We start from the raw sequence: 21045 nt of genomic DNA, 5'->3' as shown, positions 1-21045 counted from the left end.
CCCTCTGTAACGCTTATAATTTACTAAAAAGTAACGTTTCGTAACGTCTATGATTCGCAGAAAAGTAAAGGATGTAACGCTTCGTAACGCCTATAACTTAGAAAAAAGTAACGCATTTAACTAAAAGTAACGCATATAACTCAAAAAAAGTTACGTATCCAACACTTTGTAACGCCTCTAACTTACAAAAAAGTAACACTTCGTAACGCTCCGTAATGCCTATAATTTACTAAAAAGTAACGTTTCGCAATGTCTATGATTCATAGAAAAGTAAAGTACATAATGCTTCGCAAAGCCTATAACATGGAAAAAATAACGCACTCAACTAAAAGTAACGCATATAACTCAAAAAAGTAACGTATGCAACACTTTATAACGCCTACAACTTACAAAAAAGTAACAGTTCGTAACGCTCCATAACGCTTATAATTTGCTAAAAAGTAACGTTTCGTAACGTCTATGATTCACAGAAAAGTAAAGGATGTAACGCTTCGTAACGCCTATAATTTAGAAAAAAATAACGTACTTAAGGGGCGGGTAGAGTCTAACACTTTCGAAAAATCATTTATTTTTTTCTTTATATTTTCTTATAGTAAAACATTTCAAGAATATTCTGTGAAATTTCAATCCTATCAGAACAAAACTCTGCAACTTTTTCTTTGCTTATCTCATACTGCGAAGAAGTAAGAGCACGGCACATAGGCCCAAGCCTTCTGCTTCGATTAACTTAAAACTTGACAAAACATTCTTGAAACGTTTCATTATAACAAATTATAAAAGAAAAAATATGATTTTTTGAAAATATTAGATATCATATTATAGATTTTATATACAAAAAACTTTAAACGCTTTTTGCTCGAAAGCAGGGTTTGAAAGTCCGTGTCCATCGTTATTCAAAGACTACTGAACCATTTTTTTTTTCAAATTTTACACACAATTTCTACATATAAAAAACCAGACCCCAACGTTTTCCTTTTCGTTGTTTGTTACTTTGGATAGGTTTCACAGCTACAAAAAGGCGGATTTTTCATTGAAAAATCGAAGTTTTCACTTTGAACAACCATCAAAAATTTAAAAAAATAAAAAAAAATCAAACAGAAACGTTGGGGTATAGAAAAACTTCTACTCTAACTATGCTGCGATCGTTTGTTCACTTCTGATTAGTCTGCGCTGAGATACAGTGGACACACCAAATCATAATTTTTTAGAAGCGTCTTTAAAAATACCTCTTCACCGACTTATTTCTCAAAATTCTTCCACGAAAAAATTACAGAATGTTGTTCGAATGATGCTTTTTGTCATGCAAAACAGTTGAATTTATTTTGTTAAACGATAATTCTGAAAAAAATCGCGAAAATGATGATTTTTTTGCATCATTTAGACCCCATTCCTCCCCCTGAATTTTCTCCATTTCCTACAAACAGCATCAGAATCATAAAAATGAAAGTTGAAAAGTTTGCGCCATCACTAACACATTCAATAACGACAGGTAACGCTCTCACGTGATGCGAAAATGAAAGTATATATGTAGAACATATCTTTATAGTACTATGGATGTCGTTTCGAAATATGCAGTGCCAAACAGAGTTGCCACATAAAGACTGTCCCAGAAAGTATGGACGCACTTTGATTTCGCTGTAAATAATTCACAAGTGTTAGATATTCAATTTTTTTTCGATATACTGATAATAATAGACTACAACAACAGAATATTATTCTCAACATTTGCTACTTAGACATTGTAGACTAGCTGGCGCACCTTCTTGCGAACGTTCCTCATTAAATTCTGTACAGACTTCTTGGCGACAAATTTTGACACTTTTTTTCAATCTTTTTCGAACTGTTGAATAGTTCCGGCTGCCGAGACATGTTTCCTAAGATGTGCCTTCGTTACTGCCCAAAATTCCTCAATTGGTCGAAGTTGTGGGCAATTTGGTGGATTCATGTCTTTTGCGACGAAAGTGACATTTTTGGTAGTATACCATTCTACCGTTGATTTCGAGTAGTTCTGCTAAAAGTCCACGCATTTCGAAACAAACTTATGAAAACGAATAAACATCTGCAGAAGTGGTTAGAGAAGAGTGTAAACAACCGGACGCAGTTATTAAAATTAACAGATTCTGAACCATTGCGAAATGGCAGCGGTTTTTGGTTGCGTCCATACTTTCAGGGACAGTCTTTATACATATTAATCTGAATGTTATTTCTCCTGAAAAATACATATTTAAACGTTGCGAAAGGAAAGAAAAATTCATATTCGTTTGAAAAGTGTTTTATAAATATATTTCATGTTTCTATGCGGAATAAGAAATCAAGTACGCCCCTTTTTTATATTCTCGTAAAAATACGCCGATGATAGTTGTGGGGGATTTCAATATCGGTGCCTCAAAACAAGATAGTAAGAAATTCCTTGATTTCATGAGCAAGTATATGAAGTTGGATATGAAATATGCTACATCACAAGCTACTATGGTTGGAGGCACATGTATTGATCTGGTATTTGCTAGCAATATCAATGCATAGAGCCGTATATATATTTTATACTTTTCATATCGTAGGCCTATAGTATCATTGGGGGCGGCCCGTTTGGCATAAGGTCATTTGGCATAATACCGTTTGGCATAACGCCGTTTGGCATAATGGTCATTTGGCATAATAGTTATTTGGCATAATGGCCATTTGGCATAATAATAATTGGATTCGCAATACTTTAATCTAATGTAAATTTCGTTTGTTTTTCGATCGAGTGATGTTTTTCAAGGAAAACTCGAACGAAAAGTGTGAATTTTATAGTCGGTCCGAATATTTCGATAATATTAGGTGAAATAGCATTTTAATTTTTAATTTTTAAAATTCTGTAGTAAATAGCACACTGTCATTTCATATAAGCAACTCACATAGTGCTAGAAAAATCTTCTGTTCGACATAGATGATTCAGGTTGTGTAGGTTATATTCCAATTCTAGTAGTGAAGAAGGGAAATGCTTGCACAATTCGCACAATCAATCAACTAACTTATATTCGGAAGTGTGAAGGAAGCGTGCCAATTTTATTTGTATTCAGTTCAAAATAAATCTGTTAAATTCGATCATCAGTAGCATCTAAAATCTGATAAATTCGAATAAATCTGTTAAATTCGATATCAGTTAGACCAAATGTAAGGACGACAAGTTAGAAGTATGTCCGAAACATGTGAAGCTCAATCAATCGTGATGTAAAATACACGTAGGAAACGGAAAATACGTTTTATTAATTTTCAATTTGGTATTTCATGGGACATATGGTGTTGATATGTAAATGAATTCGGGAATTCATATTATCTCCAAATATCAAGGGGAACGTGCCAATTGAGCCAATTTGTTCTGAACTTATATTCGGAAGTGTGAAGGAAGCGTGCCAATTTTATTTGTATTCAGTTCAAAATAAATCTGTTAAATTCGATCATCAGTAGCATCTAAAATCTGATAAATTCGAATAAATCTGTTAAATTCGATATCAGTTAGACCAAATGTAAGGACGACAAGTTAGAAGTATGTCCGAAACATGTGAAGCTCAATCAATCGTGATGTAAAATACACGTAGGAAACGGAAAATACGTTTTATTAATTTTCAATTTGGTATTTCATGGGACATATGGTGTTGATATGTAAATGAATTCGGGAATTCATATTACAGCAACAAAAAGCATAAAATCATCATGAATGGATGTTGGTTGGTTAGATCGAAATTTTTGTTGGTGGCTCAAGAATCTACCATTTTTAGAGTAATAATAGCCGTAATAGGAGCCACATCTCTTAGAACACTGATTCAGGTGGATATAGCAGTAAAGATTTACTAAAGGGTCTTAAATTTGATTCAATTGTGAATAAACTTTCAGCAGAATTCTGGCCCGTAAAATATGCTTAGCTACGCTTGAATTAGCCGGTTCAGAATCCCGCTGATTGCCAGCCGGGAAAAGATATTACTCTTGTTAAGCTGCCTCAAAACAAAACAAACCCCGTATCGAAATAAAAGCTTACTAATCTCTCAATTTAATTTCTCGATTCACAGCATCCCGAATTCTTCGGCACACCAACAGCAAACGCAGCAGCAGTGGCGGTCTCAATGAGTACGGTACCGGCATCGGTGATTCGGCGGCACTCGGATCCTTGTACAAGGACCAGCAGCAGCAGCAGCAGCAGCACATCAACGAGAAGTATATTTCAAACTCGAATGAAAACAGTGCCGCCGTCGATGGCGATGAAAACGTTGGCAGCTCTGGAGCAGCGCCGTCGTCAGCGTCGTCTTCGTCGTCGTCCTCACTGTCGCATAATTCGCCGCAAACATTGACGCTGACGGCGGATAAAAATAAAACGAGTAAGTTTGTATGTTTTCGGTTTTTTGATTTTGAGTGGTTTTGGGTAATGAAGCTAAGCGCTACGATGGATCGGATTTGTTAGAGGTGGCTCTATTTTTCGGCTCCGGAGTCCACAAAATTTTAAAACCAATTTCAATTCAATCAAAATCACCATCAAAAAAGTAAAATAAACATTTTCTAGTCGAATCTTTCACTAATAACGCTAATTTTTATTCAGTTATTTCCAGTAAAAGGACTCATTTCAACGAAATTAGTTGATTAAGCCTTAATTTATTGTTCGGCAACAACCGAGCCATTATTTATTTAATAAAAATTAACCACTGTTGTATTAAGACTAGTATGATCAAATTTCCGCATCCTAAACCCAATTCATGTAGCAAACATAGAAGAATGCTCGCAACGATGAAGTCGAGAATGAAAAATTCCCAAACAAATCTTTCCGTTTTCTTGTCTTCGGGAATCTTTTACCTTAGTGGGGCCAAACGACGCTAAATTAAAAGCCATAAATTTAGGGTGCTCGGAAGCGTTATCCGGCAACATGTGTTTGCATCACGACAATCCATTTTTCCACCCCGCCTGCTGTGGAAGTATTTCTTTCTTACCACCTTTTTCTCGTTCTAATTTATTGTTGCAGAATTATTAAAATGTCACTGTGACATTTGTAAGGACCTGAACTACGTGTGCGAAACAGATGGACTGTGCTTCACTTCCCTGTCGCTGGAGCACGGTGTCTACAAGTACTCCTACAGGTATGTTACCATCTTCGTTCGTCGGTTTGGGTCATCACACAACATAATCATCATCTTCCGTCAGAATTGAATTTTTTTTCCCCGGATCTGCTTGTAAACGACAGTATTATAAGTACAGAGCACAGCTCCACTCATCGCATATTTTGTTGCAATCAATCACAGTCACATCTTGAGTCAGATACAAAACAGAGAACGAATGCGTTTTCACACGTTTTGGTGGTGAATAGAAGTTAGCGTGTGTGCGCGACATGTTTCGTTCAAGGTGGAACACTTCAAAACAACATTCACTTGGATGATGTCAGTCGACTCGGTTTCGTTGAACTTGGATTCTGTTAGAACTTCGCCATTTTCACTCTCCGGAAGGTCAAGAAACTCGGTCTCGGTCGAAGAAAGGGTCGGCTTTAATTAAATTTCACTTTCACGTGGCAGTGATTTCCAGACACAATTTTATTGGTAGATAGGTGGATATTGAACATTTTGGTAGAATTCTAATGTTCTCTCGCTATCGTTTCAACATTGAATCTTAAAGAAACAGAAGCTTACCATATAACCAGAAATCTTTAACTGAATAAAGAAAACGGCGTCCCTGTTTTCTTTGCCATTGGTAGGCGACATCTAGTGACAGCCATTCAATCTGTCGGAGATTAGGGTGTCAATTCTTGTCTTGATATAACCGAAAAAGTGATAAAGTTTTGCGGTGCTACACGAGGGATTTTATGTATCATTTTGAACGAGCATTTGTTTTAATCCTGGGTAATACAGATTTTCACTGACGTTGACTTCAACTGAGTATACCATCAGGATTTATTAAATGAATATTCTGTTGTCAGCTAAAATAAAAATACAATAATTTACTACTACCGAACGATGGTAGTTTAACTGAAAGGAATAAAATTACATAGTATCATAGTAACTATCTACAATGTATGAGTCTGGTTAGTGGAATTGCATGAAAGTTACTTCAAACCATTTTGCTGACGTAACTTTTTCATACTCACATTATTCATACTGAATCCCATCAATCTAGTAGCTGATGTTTTTTTTTGGTAATTTTTACAAACTGCAATGAGCTCATAGAACGCTTCTATTGAGGAGATTTGTAAGGTGCAGTGCTGCAAAACAAACAATCTACAATTTTACAGTTGAGAAATATATCCCCTTTCAAGTACAGTAAAAGTTTCTCATGTTCCAAGGAAAAATTTTAGTACAAGTACAATGTCAAGTAGAATTTTTAGCAAATGAGAATTTCTGATTTCCGTACAGAGCTTTTAATTAAAAAGCTATCAGAAACAAAAACAATGTACATAAAAATTGACACTTTAAGAATAAGCATTGTCGCTAAATTTTTGTCTATTTGGAAATAATTTTTACCTTTTTGAAAATTAATGATTTTCCTATGGGACAACAAAGCTAAAATGCCACTTTTCCATAACGCATTTTGCTCGAAATTTGTTTCCCATTTTGAAATTTATAATAACATGTTTTAGCCAAAGAAGAACTGATAGAAAAAAAGAAATAAGTTACGCGCAAAACAGGTACAAGCATTCAGTTACAATCAGTATCTTTACAACTTAAAACAAGGTTCAAATACCGCTAGTCAAAATATTTTGTAAGTAAACAGTAAACAGTAAACAGTAAACAGTAAACAGTAAACAGTAAACAGTAAACAGTAAACAGTAAACAGTAAACAGTAAACAGTAAACAGTAAACAGTAAACAGTAAACAGTAAACAGTAAACAGTAAACAGTAAACAGTAAACAGTAAACAGTAAACTGTAGACAGTAAACAGTAAACAGTAAACAGTAAACAGTAAACAGTAAACAGTAAACAGTAAACAGTAAACAGTAAACAGTAAACAGTAAACAGTAAACAGTAAACAGTAAACAGTAAACAGTAAACAGTAAACAGTAAACAGTAAACAGTAAACAGTAAACAGTAAACAGTAAACAGTAAACAGTAAACAGTAAACAGTAAACAGTAAACAGTAAACAGTAAACAGTAAACAGTAAACAGTAAACAGTAAACAGTAAACAGTAAACAGTAAACAGTAAACAGTAAACAGTAAACAGTAAACAGTAAACAGTAAACAGTAAACAGTAAACAGTAAACAGTAAACAGTAAACAGTAAACAGTAAACAGTAAACAGTAAACAGTAAACAGTAAACAGTAAACAGTAAACAGTAAACAGTAAACAGTAAACAGTAAACAGTAAACAGTAAACAGTAAACAGTAAACAGTAAACAGTAAACAGTAAACAGTAAACAGTAAACAGTAAACAGTAAACAGTAAACAGTAAACAGTAAACAGTAAACAGTAAACAGTAAACAGTAAACAGTAAACAGTAAACAGTAAACAGTAAACAGTAAACAGTAAACAGTAAACAGTAAACAGTAAACAGTAAACAGTAAACAGTAAACAGTAAACAGTAAACAGTAAACAGTAAACAGTAAACAGTAAACAGTAAACAGTAAACAGTAAACAGTAAACAGTAAACAGTAAACAGTAAACAGTAAACAGTAAACAGTAAACAGTAAACAGTAAACAGTAAACAGTAAACAGTAAACAGTAAACAGTAAACAGTAAACAGTAAACAGTAAACAGTAAACAGTAAACAGTAAACAGTAAACAGTAAACAGTAAACAGTAAACAGTAAACAGTAAACAGTAAACAGTAAACAGTAAACAGTAAACAGTAAACAGTAAACAGTAAACAGTAAACAGTAAACAGTAAACAGTAAACAGTAAACAGTAAACAGTAAACAGTAAACTGCGGAGAAGCATACGGATCGCGATTGATCGAAAACGATTTTCTTGGAAAAAAAACAAAGAGCATAGGTTCGAGTAAAGCGTGCATGGTTGAGAAACAGTATCGGCGTGATGCTTAAAATTGGAGTTTAATAACTGCATGCGACTGCATAAGGCAATTCCATCTTATGTAATTTGTGACCAGGGCGGAAGGCATCGTTGTATATCGCTGTTTACCTATAAGAATCAGCTGTTTACATGCCAGTTTTGAGAACAACCTGCACACTACGGTAAACCCTGCACTGAAACTGTGAAAAGGACATCTTCAACTAAAGACAAGGACAACTTTTCAACAACGGTAACTAGTGAATACCCAGTACTCCTGAGTCAACAAACAGTCCTCATCTTGCACGACAACAATTGCAGTCATAGTAAAACAAGGAAAACACAACAGCAAAATAACGCCGACGATGATCAAATGATCGACGATCGGACCATTTAACCCTTAATCTTTGCTGGATAGCAATGAGAACACCTCTCCCCCAAGAAAGCGGGCAACACCGTACCGTTTCTCAATCAGATACGCTTCATTCAAGCTCTTGCCAAATAAGATTGTTTTATACGGGAAAATCTTTTTTACTGATCTCGCGATCCTTATGCAAAAGCAGTCCAGTTTAGATATTTTTCCATATGGGTTGCAGTGTGGAAAAGAAGTATAGAACTAGCATAAAGGTTTTGCAGCTTGGGTTCTAGTAAACATTGCCTGATCTAGTTTTTTTAGAGTGGAACAGTTTAAAAAGTTCCATAAATAACTGTTTCTGTACTTTCGAATTGAAAGTGAGCTCAACACGTAACTCTTACCGTGATTTTAAGTTATAGTTAGTTCTGTAGAATAGATTTTGATTGGATGAATTTGCTTAAAAGTTTAACTTGTACTAAATAATAAGCAGCAAAAAAAAGGATGAACAAAAACCTACGGTTTCATTCTGTGAGTTTCTGATCTGTTTATATAAGTGATTTCAGTATCTTTAGATGTGACTCCATTTCAGTAATAATGTGGGGATGGCGAAGTATAGGATTCCTGGTATTAGAACACTGTTTTAGTCAATCATTGAACTAACATTTAACAGAACAAAATCTCTGTTCAATTTAATTTCTTTTTATGAAATTTTATTTGTTATAAATGATATTTTAACTATGATTAAAAAGTTTCTAATTTACGAAGAATTTTTTGTTAATATTTTCATCAAAACAATCAATAAATTGTATGATAAAATTTTCTGAAGCTCAGACGTGAAGGTAATTTAAGTTTTTGACCAACACAATCTTAAAATGGCCAAAGTAGCGAATTGAAGATTTTTTTCGAATCCAAATACAGTCATTAAATGCTGACAAGTTTTTAGCTTGAACTTATGCTGAAGCATAGTATAAGCATAAGCCTTTTCTTTTCGTTTAACATCGAGAACCGCCCTACTAAGAATTACTTCGAAATCGGTTGGAAAATAAAAATAGTGGCACTGTTCTCGTACATTGTATTGTAGTTTTCATGTGATTGGTTCTCAATTCGATTCCGCCGTAGCATCTGTTTTGTCCAAGAAATCTAATTTTGCATTCTGTTTACAACCGCAACCGCTCTCAACAAAAACAACCTGCTGCAAGAATTGAAAATTCCAAATTGTGACATCAATTTCGCTTGTTAGCCCCTTCTTTAAGTTTGAACACATCGTAGAACCGTTCCTTCGCCAACATTATTATCATCCTATTACCGGTCTGGAATCGATTCGGTGCGGCATGATATGTTCTGCACCCCGTTTTGTTTTATCTTAGAGAGGCTGATACGAGGCGGAGCTTCGCAGAAAGGAGTTCTCCCAAAGCACCGTAAACGCGTTTAAACATTTATTTATACTGCATCCGGTAAGGTTGCTATTCACCATCAAGTTACTGCTGTTGAATTCTTTTTGTTTTATAAATGAAAATTTTTTTCGCGTTCGATGACGGCGATTTGCACGACTTGTGAAGCATAATTAGCACCCTTAAGATGTTTTCCATTTAGTAATGCCTCCCGTTTTCAAAATATAGTCTAATTTGTGGTGCATATCTGCTTCAAGTGTGCTTTCGAACCCGTGGATAACATTGTCAATCGCGTATCGTTATCGACGATTCTAGTGAGTTGAAAAATATCTTTTTTTTCATGTAAAATCAAAACGGAAATTGACGTTCAAGGATTTCAGGCTGTGTTTACATTGTCATTTCAATTTCGCTTGCACATTTTCACTGTGGTTTGGTCGGTTGTTACGAAAATGTGATACAGCGGGGTCTCGTATAACGCGGTTCACCGGGGGCGTGAAAAGCGAATCCGCGATAAACGAGACCCAGAGCATATGGGATTTCGACTGATTGGGGCTGTGAACGATTATCTCGCTTCGGTTGACAGATAGAGCTATACAATTTTCGGCAGACTTGTTGTAGATACTTAGACCAACAATTTAGTGTAGTTTGACAGACAATTAGTTGAGAACTGCTCCGCCAGGGGCGCATTGTAAAGAGCATGAAATAATTTATAAGTTTAGAATACAAAAAAACTTCAAAAACTTGTTATGCTTCATTAAAGTATAGTGACTTTGTGAAAGTGTAATAACGTGACAGTGAAATAGTGGAAGTATATGGTACATAAATAGTGCAACTATTGAATATATTCCGCTAATAGCTCCAGGTAAAAATAGATCTAAATCCAGTTTTTTTAACAAGTTATGATAACTTGTTCGAGATTGTAACAAAATCGGCTACGCAAACGGTTGATGGTTGGATAAATTTTAGGGATCCCTCCAAAGGAGACTACAAATAGTATTTATTTATTCATTTGGAGCAGGAAAAAGCCCAATGGAGCTGAAATAATAATCTCTCACTCTAGCAGGTATAAAATCTCCTCATCGTTTATATCAACAGATTACAACAATCCAACAGATACATGTGTGTACTTAATACTATCAATTAAAACTAACCCTTGCTAACTAACTCTATAGTAATTAGATGACACTAAACCCATCGGGTAAACGATGGTGATTTTGCATTAAAACTAGAGAAGAAAAGAAATATGCTTTAAAATGGGAGGTAGAAGGAGGGAGTGGTGAATGAGAGTTGGCGAACGAAACGGGGTTAGGTTCGGCATGTAGATCTAATTAGTGGTCGAAAAGATGGTGGAAGACGGATAAAAAAAAGAGGGCGAGCAAACGAGGTTAGAACCGACATATAGATCTAATTAGTGTTCGAAAAGATAGGAGAAGAACGATAAAAAGCGGAGAAGAGGAGATACAACAGGATTGGTCACAACGAGCGAATTTATTAGTTTTCTATGGAGATGGTGGAGAGAACGAAGGGGTGGTCGAGCGGAAAGAATTAACATTAGTATTATAACTGCAAAAATAAACAATCATGGAATAATCGTTGTATCGCATTACGAGAGAGATGAAAATCAAATTCCTGTGAGCAACTATTGAATAAACGGCACATACTGGAAAAGGGTTCATTATATCCGTAATTGGTTCTAGCATGGGGAATTCGTATAAATGGATGAGAACGAAGACTTCGACGATGAATGTCAAAATTGATCAATTGTAGGAGATCAGGACTGTCAACACGTGATTGAATTAGATCAGCAATAAAGACAGCCTTGCAAACGTTCCTACGTACAGACAGCGGATCTAGCTCAATAAGCCGACAGCGATCTTTGTAACTAGGAAGGTTGAATGGGGTCCTCCATGGTAGATTGCGGAGTGAAAATCTAACGAATTTGCGTTGAACACTTTCGACACGATCAATGTCGATTTGATAATGAGGCGACCAAACGATAGCTACGTATTCAAATGTTGATCGAACTAGCGCACAATAAAGAGTCTTCAGGCAGTGTATATTGGTAAAGTTCTTAGTGATCCGAAATAAGAAGCCTAAGAGTTTAGAAGCTTTCGAAATTACATAATCGACATGATTGTTGAAATCCAATTTGTGATCGAGAATAATACCTAAGTCCTTAACCGAGGATTCACGTTTGAGGACATTTTGCAAGAGATGATAGTCATATGTAATTATTGAGCGTTTTCGGGAAAAAGATATAATGGAGCATTTAGAAGCGTTTAGTACCATCCTGTTATTGTGGCACCATTTGGCGAATGTGTAAAACTGAGCTTGCAGAAAATTTGCATCTTCTAGTTCCTTTATAGGATGATATAGTTTGAAATCATCAGCAAATGATAGTTTGAAACATTTCTCGGAGAAGTTGAGATCATTAAGGTAGAGTAAAAATATAAACGGTCCTGAGTGGCTTCCTTGAGGTACTCCTGAACTAACAGTAAAAGGAACTGTTGTGAAGTTTCCTATTTTCACCGACATCTCGCGACCAGTAAGATATGAACGCATCCAATCCAGTAAAGCGCCACTAAAGCCCAGTCTGTCGAGTTTAGCAATTGTTATTTGATGATATATTTTATCGAATGCCGCAGAAAAATCTGTGTAGATAGCATCAACCTGTAGATGCGATTGTAGAGATCGGATAATAAAGGATGTGTAAGTTACAAGGTTTGTAGATGTTGACCTCTTAGGCATGAAACCGTGTTGAGTTTGTGTGCATTTGTGAGCTATGAAATCGAGAATAATTATTTCAAATAACTTGGACACAGCACATAGTGAAGCTATTCCACGGTAGTTAGTAATATATGATTTGTTACCTTTCTTAAAAACCGGAAAAATATATGATTTCTTCCAGGGGTCTGGCAAAGTCCCCGCATTAAAGGAATCGTTGAATCGTAAGTCAGTGGTGTTAAGAGTGAATTCAAGCATTTTTTTAGGACTATGGAAGGAATGGCATCGGGTCCTGCGTTAGTAGAGCTTTTTAGTTTTGAGCACGCCGTAACTATCATGGTCGAGGTAATATGTTCCAACAGGAGAACGGAGAGGGACGTTCACGATTGCCTCTGATACTTCTTCGCTACTTAGAACTTCATTGGAGAAAACGCTACTGAAGTGCCTTCGAAATAGATAGCAGGTTTCAAGTATGATAAACCTAAGATGTTTATTCTGAATAGCTTCGACGCGTTGGATGTCGAGTTACCAATATGGAGCCCAAACGACAGCACCATTTTCAAGAATTGCCCGAATCAGTTCATAATATATAGCTCCTTAATTATCACACATCTAAGATATGTCGTAATCTACGTTGTATTGAGCACTAACGCATGTGCTATGCGAAGAGGACAAATTTTATACTAAAACACCCTCAATTATTTAGTTAAAGATCTTGCGAACAATTTTCGTGCAAACGAAACGAGTATTCTGATTGATTTTAAATACATTTATGTTTTGCGCATTAATTTATGTTTTGCACAGAAAATGGTTCAGAACCACCACCTTTCCAAATAATCACAATCTTTACGCGTAATCCAACTTATACCATGCAATATATTTTTGTTCATGCTTTTTTCAATGCGGTTCTGGTGAGACAGTTGTCAACTAATTTGATTTAAAATATCACTTTTAGTCTCCACAAACACACAAAAACGAGAAGACAGTACGGTTCTATACTATACTGTTTGTTCGTTTGTTTCGTTTTATTAACGACTTTAACCGTTCATGATCATTCGCCAAATATACTCAATTTATGAGAGTTTTCAAGAAATGTTGATGAATTGGCAGTCTCTATAAAATAAAATTGGAAAAAAACATAAATATCAGTTTTTATGTACTTATCATTATATCTAGCAATACAAATAATCAAAACTTTAATATAAAGTTTGAGTTTCACTCTCTCAAGTTCCTCAGATTTCAGATGTCGATAGCTTATTCTTGCAAATACTCTAGTATCTTTCTAACGCCTTCTTGGAAAACAGTTTTGATTTGTCTATCCCCCATCAATTTATTGAAAACTGATCAATAACATCACTCTCGTAAACAATTCTGATTTTCAATTACTGATACAATACGAACTGCTTAGTCAATCATTTAATAGGCATTGAAACCCTAAAACAACTTCTCTAAGAAACCATCAGAATGAGTCAACATTTATTTCCAACCTTGAATTGCACACTAGCGCCACCAATTGGAGAATTTTCTTAAATTATTTACACTATTTGATCTGATCCGGAACATTCTTTTCGAAAACACCAACATTCTGTATCATCAGGGTTTAGAGATATCACATCATAAATATTCTATCGTCAAATTGTGAACCAACTATCGCCATTCGGTGGACAAGTTCTTAACTAACATGGTTTTCATAACGTATTCCCTTACATTCCTAACAACTTTCCAATAAAAAAACGTGATTAATCCACCTAGCAGTGAGATGATACCTTTTTTATCAATCCGCATGTGTTTTTTGCATGAATATTCTTCGGTGTTTAAGTTTTCATTGCATTATTTTAATGACCGTCGTTTTAAGCGACAATTTGAGATTTTAATCACTCATTACTCTGTAATGTCGAAACTGCTAATAAAAATGGAATTTAAATCTAGAAGTGTGATAATCGATTAAACATGCCATGATATGTAAGTTCCACTTTAGAGTTAACGGTAATTTAAGGTACTTCCAGAGCCGGTATTCGGGAACCAGCATAACCCAAACCGATTCGTATGGCCATATGACGAATAAATTACAGTTTTGAGTACAACTTTGAAGCTTAATTGGATAAAATTCATTAATTTTTGTATGTATGTATAAAACTAATTAATTTTGTATGTAAGTTTAATTCAATTTGAATTTTTGTTTCTGAAATTTGATTAGGCTTTTTTGAGAAAACGATTGAGCTTTGAGAAACGATTTTATACTGGAACCGGAATTCTAAAATCGGTATGGCCGAAGTCAGATAAATTCACCTGAATAGCTGTATAGTTTACATTTGTTTCAAAATATTTGAAAATCAGTGAAGACATCTTTGAGAAATCATAGCACGAATTAAATTTTTAGGTGCCTTCTGAATCGACAACTGAATACCACTAAAACTGAAAAAAGTTATTTTTTTTATCGACTATCCAAATCTGCTAACCCGATAAACCTGATTAATTTATGTGGAATAGACATTTTTATACTAATCACCCTGTATCTCCGAAACCGGAAGTTGGATCTGACTGAAGAGCAAGATGTTTTAAAGAATCTTGAAACTTTTCATTTGCATCTTAGATGATTCTTAGATTTCATTTGAATCTTAGATCGGTTCAGCCATCTACGAGAAGAATGAGTTACACAATTTTTATTTCGTTTCATATATCATCCTGTAGTTCCGGAACCAGAGGTCGGAACCAAACATAATTCAAGAACTTTGTTTGGGAGCATACGAATTTTCGTATGAATCTGAATTTGTAGAAAAGAAATTTTCAGAGAAAATTGAGTGAAATTATTTGTCACACACGCATTTGCTGATCTCGACGAACTGATTCGAATGGTATATGGATGTTATGTTCGTCCAGCATTTATTACTGTAAGTAGTTTAAAACAATATAATTAAAAAAAAATCTGCCATCATCTGGTTTATATATGTCATATTTGAACGATTATGTTGCCAAAAACGAGCCGTGCTAAATTCGGTCCGAGGCAAATTGTCATGAAAAAGGATGCTGTACACAGTCTTTTTGGTACTTAGAAACAATTGTATGTAACAGAATAAAAATTCGTGTTTTCCGTTGCTCCCAAGCATTTCTTTGCCAGACAGCGCTCAAAACTCCTACTGCTGGAATAGGGGGAAAAGTCGTTTACACAAAAATTTCGATATCTCCGTTAAAAATAGACGGATTTTAACAATCTATGGCTTGTTGGATAGGTATTACCGTGCGGAATCTAATTCTGAAAACATATTCTGTTTTCAAGGTCAATTGTGACAGATACTGTCAAAAAACTGAAAATTTTGACATAAAACTTCGAATAACTCAAAAAGTAAACATCCGATCTCAAAACCATTCAATAGCGTTTTGGGTGACGGGGAGACCTTTCATTTGCGACTAGTTTGATCAAAATCGGTCCAGCCATCTCTGAGATCTCGACCTCTTAGTTGACAACACACATACAGACACACACACACATACACACACACAGACATTTGCTCAGTTCGTCGAGCTGAATCGATTGATATATGTCATTCGGCCCTCCGGGCCTCGGAAAAATTTTCGAAAGTTTGAGCGAATTCTATACCTATTTTTTATATATATATAAAAAAAGGTAAAAACCGCTCTATATCTGTAAGTTTTTTGATAAGAGCATAGTTCTGATAACTAAAATGTGTAACATTTTACATAACATAACATTACATCTGATGGAGTGATTCCGAGTTGAAACATTTGCTGTTTGACAAACTCTGAATTCCCACATTCTTCAAAATACTATAATTTGCGAGTTACTTGAAGCTCAAATCGTTTTGTCTGTGTTATGCGAATGATTTATATCATGCATTTTTCAAAGCGCCCCTGGCGGAGCAATTCTCAACTAATTGTCTGTCAAACTACACTAAATAGTTGGTCTAAGTATCTACAACAAGTTTGCCGAAAATTGTGTGGCTCTATCTGTCGACCGAAGCGATAAAACCGTTCACAGCCCCAATCAGTCGAAATCCCATATGCTCTGGGTCCCGTTTATCCCGGTTTTCCGGCAATAACGAATCCGGCAACAACGAATATGGGCACAACTGAATCCGCGTTGTACGAGACCCCACTGTATACTGATGGGGTAAAAACCAACTGGGAGTACGTCTGAGGATCATCCTTCTTAGGTTGGTGTTTGGAAGATGGTAGACGAAAACAGAAGAAAAAAAGGTCCACATGCACGAAAGAAGGGTAGATAATGTGCAGTTGTCAACGAAACCAGGAACATCAAGCAGACATAAATGAGACCTGATGGGAGAGGTAAGTGCCAACGATTGCAAATATGACACCGCAGGAGTCGTATCGTATCACAACATACTATCGTAGGGCTATTACCCACTCACCGGATTTGGTTCTTGTTCCAAACAGTAAGGTTTTGTTTTGTCTTTCCAAAATGTTCGGTGCTTGATAACCGGTCGCTTCCTTCTATTGTTTTATTGATTCTACACTAGGAATATATGCATATTCCAATCTAGGTGAAATATGAATGATGTAAGTGAGTGCATTTTTCGGAAACCGAAACTCTCAACGGTCTTAGCAATTCATTATTTCGATAGGTTAAAAGCCAAATTTGCTCACTTCGTTTATATTCCGTACCCGTGTAAAGGTGCCTCCATCGGAAGGATTATCTGGGTCCATTCACCTGGAATTGGTGTCGGAACAAGAGCACCGACATTCGTAGTGACCACTACTGCTGCTATGGGCCCGATCTTTGTAACCGATTCCTCCTGCCTCAGTTGCCATTAGATCAAGGTGCGGTACGCATTTTCCAAACATTTTGTTGCGTTTTCTCTACCCCTTTTCATTTATTTTGTTTATGTTTAATGATTGCATTGGAAGAATATTAACATTTTATGATTTGTTGTTTTCTTTTCCAATTAAAGAATTTCGTTCCCGCACTTCCGCCGATTCCACCACCACCAGAATCAAGTGCTAACTAAGATTGTTCGTATCGTTTGGTATTTAAATAATATTAACTGAATGTTTTGATTTGTTTTTCTTATCGCTTTTTCTTCTAACGCAATTCGACTTCTTCCATCAACAAAGTTTTTGTGTAATTTGAGCGAAACAAATTTCAAATGTAGTGTTCCTTCTCTCCTCCACAGTAAGATAATTTAGCTGCGAAATTGGTTACTGGTAATACTACGTTTGCTTTTCAACGGAAAGTCATCGAAAGTTTTTGAAAGTATATTCAATCATCTTCCTTTTAGCGCAAATTCGGAACACATTACATAATAAGGATTAAATAAAATTTACTATCGTCCCATTGATCAAACAAAATTTCTCATGTATCTCTCTTCCATTTTCTCTTTTCTCCCTTCATGCTCGCACACGCACATTCACAATTCACACGCGTCGAAAACTGTCATTCAAAACAAAACAAACAATAAACCACGCGCGCACACACATGTACACAAACAATCATCCCGCGTACGAATTCGGCTTGCCCTCGGTCCTCGGGCCTTTTGCGTCCGTTTTATTTCGTTCTCTCGGCAGCTGCCAGCCGAAAAAATACGAGTTGGCCGATCGGCTCCCACTCAGTTGTCTCACCTCCAAGGAGAAGCGAAATTCGTTCACGATCGAGTGCTGCTCCACTGATTTCTGCAATCATAACAAACTGTTGCAGCTGCCCAAGCCAGGTATACCACTTTTATACAGCTATTTCTCTCTCTCTCTCTTCTTTTTCTTGCTTTCTTGGCAATAGTGTCACGAGTTCGGTAACGAAGCAAATCCTCATTCACTTCAGTTACTGTTAAAATCACTCTTTCTCGGTTGCAACTTGTTCATATTAGGAATTGTATGCAGCATCCTGTATGGTCTTCTGTGTTTCTTTTTATTTATATATATATTATCAACAACTTTGCATCTTATTCAGCTGTCGGAACGCTAAATTGGTTTAATTATTGGCTAATTTGATGTCAAGGATTGCCGTCACTAATTATTGCAAGCTGTACAATAGTAGCAATTTTCCTTCTGTATTATTGTATTCTGGTAGATCTATTGGTTAATGCTTCCCTACATTTTTCTCATTGGCTGTTGTTAGCATCTTTTCTATTGTTATTATTATTATTATTATTATTATTTTGTAGCATTCGAAGTCAATTTCACTGGAATGATGGTGTAATTAATTACTCTACTTTAGGCGGATGTTTTTGCGCATACACATAAGTACACGTATCGGTTCAACACTCACTACATTTATTGTAATTAATCATCCTATATCCGGCTTTAGTTTGATATAGTTAAGATATGCTCACATTCTTTATTTATCATGGTTGAGGAACCAGCCTGTAAATAATAATTACTGCGATTTCAGTTTGATGACATACCGATTCTAGCTAGTCAGTGTAATATCACATCTATCCGAAAGTGCATCATTGGTACATCAGCATGACAGTATTTCAGATCGATTACGAAGTAACAAATCTCCGATACTGATAACGCTCTAATAGTAATATGTGGACAAAGCTACGTTGAAACTCAAATATTGTTTGTTTTATTAGACGACCAACCAACTTTTTTATTTACGTGTTTTATCTACGGGTATTTGTTTGACATTTTAGCGGCGATATAGTGTAACTGCTCCCTATTTCATCTGCTCTTCTATTTCCAACACGTCCCTTAATTTCCTAACTTTGAACACGAATCATATCTTACAACGTACCTGAATCAAACTGTGAATTTTTTTAAAATGTATATTTCAACATTTAGGGGTTTTGTTTGTTTGTGCAAAATTTAAGTTTTTGTCACACTTTCCTATTCAAAAATGATTCTTAATCCTTCAGCGATCATTTTTTTTTTCAATAAAAAATAAATTGACTTTCCAATTTAGGAAACATTTTGGTTTCCAGTTTCAGAGACTCGTCATGTTTTCGAATACTTACTTATGGATTCAACTCGAAACATGATCACTATTTCACATAATTACACCACTATTCAATGTTGGATGACTTCACAATTAGTAGTCTTCACTTTTCAATTGTTTAATCCACGATTGATAGATTTTTAAATTTACTCGCTAAACAATAAGAAACTTCCAAAATATGAGATGAAATTTTGCACTTAACTCACTTGTTTGCTTCTTGTTTTCATCTCATTTCGTATCGCAAGGTTGCCAAGTTTTCTCATTGTGATATGAAAACCTGTTTTAATCCACCTAGTGGTGTAATGATACCTTTCTCATGTACATATAATATTGTGGTATTCTATTCAAAATTTTTCTCTTTTTTTTGTTCTTTACAGAACAAAACAGTGCTTTGATTGCGTAGGTCATCCTTAAAAAAACGAAGTGGGTTCACTATTATACGCACTTCCGGCACCGGAACCCGAGAACCGGTATAATCAAAGTCGGTTTGTACGGCCACCAACTAACATGACACACAAACTCTACTAGTACGCACTCTAAATTACGATTTAAATGTTTGTTGCATCCGAAAATATGCAGTAATTTTTGGTAGGACCATAAGACCTTGCAATTGGCCCTAAGATTGGGAATAACGGTTTAGAGTCCAGTTTATAACATTTTTTACGGTTTTTGTTCCGCTGGTTTAAGTGACGGTGTACAATATTGAACACACTTTACCCTATAACTCCGGAACCGAAAGTCGGATCCGGATGAAATTCAGGAATTCCGTATGGGACCGGAAGACCTTTCATTTGAATCTAAGTTTATGGAAATCGGTCTAACTATCACTGAGAAAAGTTAGTGAGATCCATTTTGGTATATATGACCACTATTTCCGGTACTTCCGGAACCGGATACTGGGAACCAGGATAGCCGGAATCGGTTTGTTTAGTTGCCTACTGAACATGACTATCGATTTGTGTAGTTTCGAGACCAGTTTAGAATTTTTTTTTACGTTTTTTGTTTCGCCGGTTTAAGTAGCGGTGTACAATATTGAACACACTTTACCCTATAACTCAGGAACCGGAAGTCGGAGGACCTTTCATTTGAATCTGAGTTTATAGAAATCGGTCAAACCATCACTGAGAAAAGTTAGTGAGATCCATTTTGGTACATGTGACCACTATTTCCGGTACTTCCGGAACCGGATACTGGGAACCAGGATAGCCGGAATCGGTTTGTTTAGTTGCCTACTGATCATGACTATCGATGTGTGTAGCCCGGGAAGAAGTGGTTCGCAAACCAATAACAAATTTTGCTACTAAAACCCAACATCTCATTGGCAGAAATAAAAATTATTTAGTTAGTAATAAGAGTTAAAAAATCAAAAATCATAACAAAGACTGCTTGAGAAAATAGCAACGAAATATGAAATTCTGTTACTGTAATATCAAAGAAAAAACCTAAATGTTTATAGAAGACTCAGTTATTTGATATTCTAGCATTAAGAATAGAAACATATCAGAACCATGTATCTTATCTGATACTGATTTGGTTTATTCGATAGTATTTTATTTGAAGATAGAACTGCTGGATCAATTGAACATAAAGAAATTGGAATAACGTATCAATAACGAAATAAGACAGAATAACTAATTTTGATGCTAAACAGATATTGGATTATAGGAATCAATTCAATGAAATATCAAGAAAATGTCAAGTATCCCCGATC

The 21045-nt window shown here is 35.5% G+C and overlaps 1 protein-coding gene across 4 annotated transcripts in view; it reads left to right on the top strand.

Annotated features, from left to right (window-relative positions):
* The window catches only part of LOC131431485 (TGF-beta receptor type-1), a 140542-nt gene that overhangs the window by 59175 nt on the left and 60322 nt on the right, over positions 1–21045 (top strand). For 3 of the 4 annotated variants that reach the window (XM_058597225.1, XM_058597224.1, XM_058597223.1), the window contains 2 exons: positions 4050–4355; positions 4991–5105. In XM_058597225.1, coding sequence (XP_058453208.1) covers positions 4050–4355; positions 4991–5105 — 421 coding nt within the window. Of the gene's footprint in view, positions 1–4049; positions 4356–4990; positions 5106–17965; positions 18109–21045 lie in introns of all 4 variants that reach the window. The other variant, XM_058597226.1, reaches the window with a different exon arrangement.

This window comes from Malaya genurostris, chromosome 2 (assembly GCF_030247185.1).
Source record: "Malaya genurostris strain Urasoe2022 chromosome 2, Malgen_1.1, whole genome shotgun sequence".
Taxonomy (NCBI): domain Eukaryota; kingdom Metazoa; phylum Arthropoda; class Insecta; order Diptera; family Culicidae; genus Malaya; species Malaya genurostris.
The sequence above is the reverse complement of the archived record's forward strand: the minus strand, read 5'-3'. Positions and strand labels throughout refer to the sequence as shown.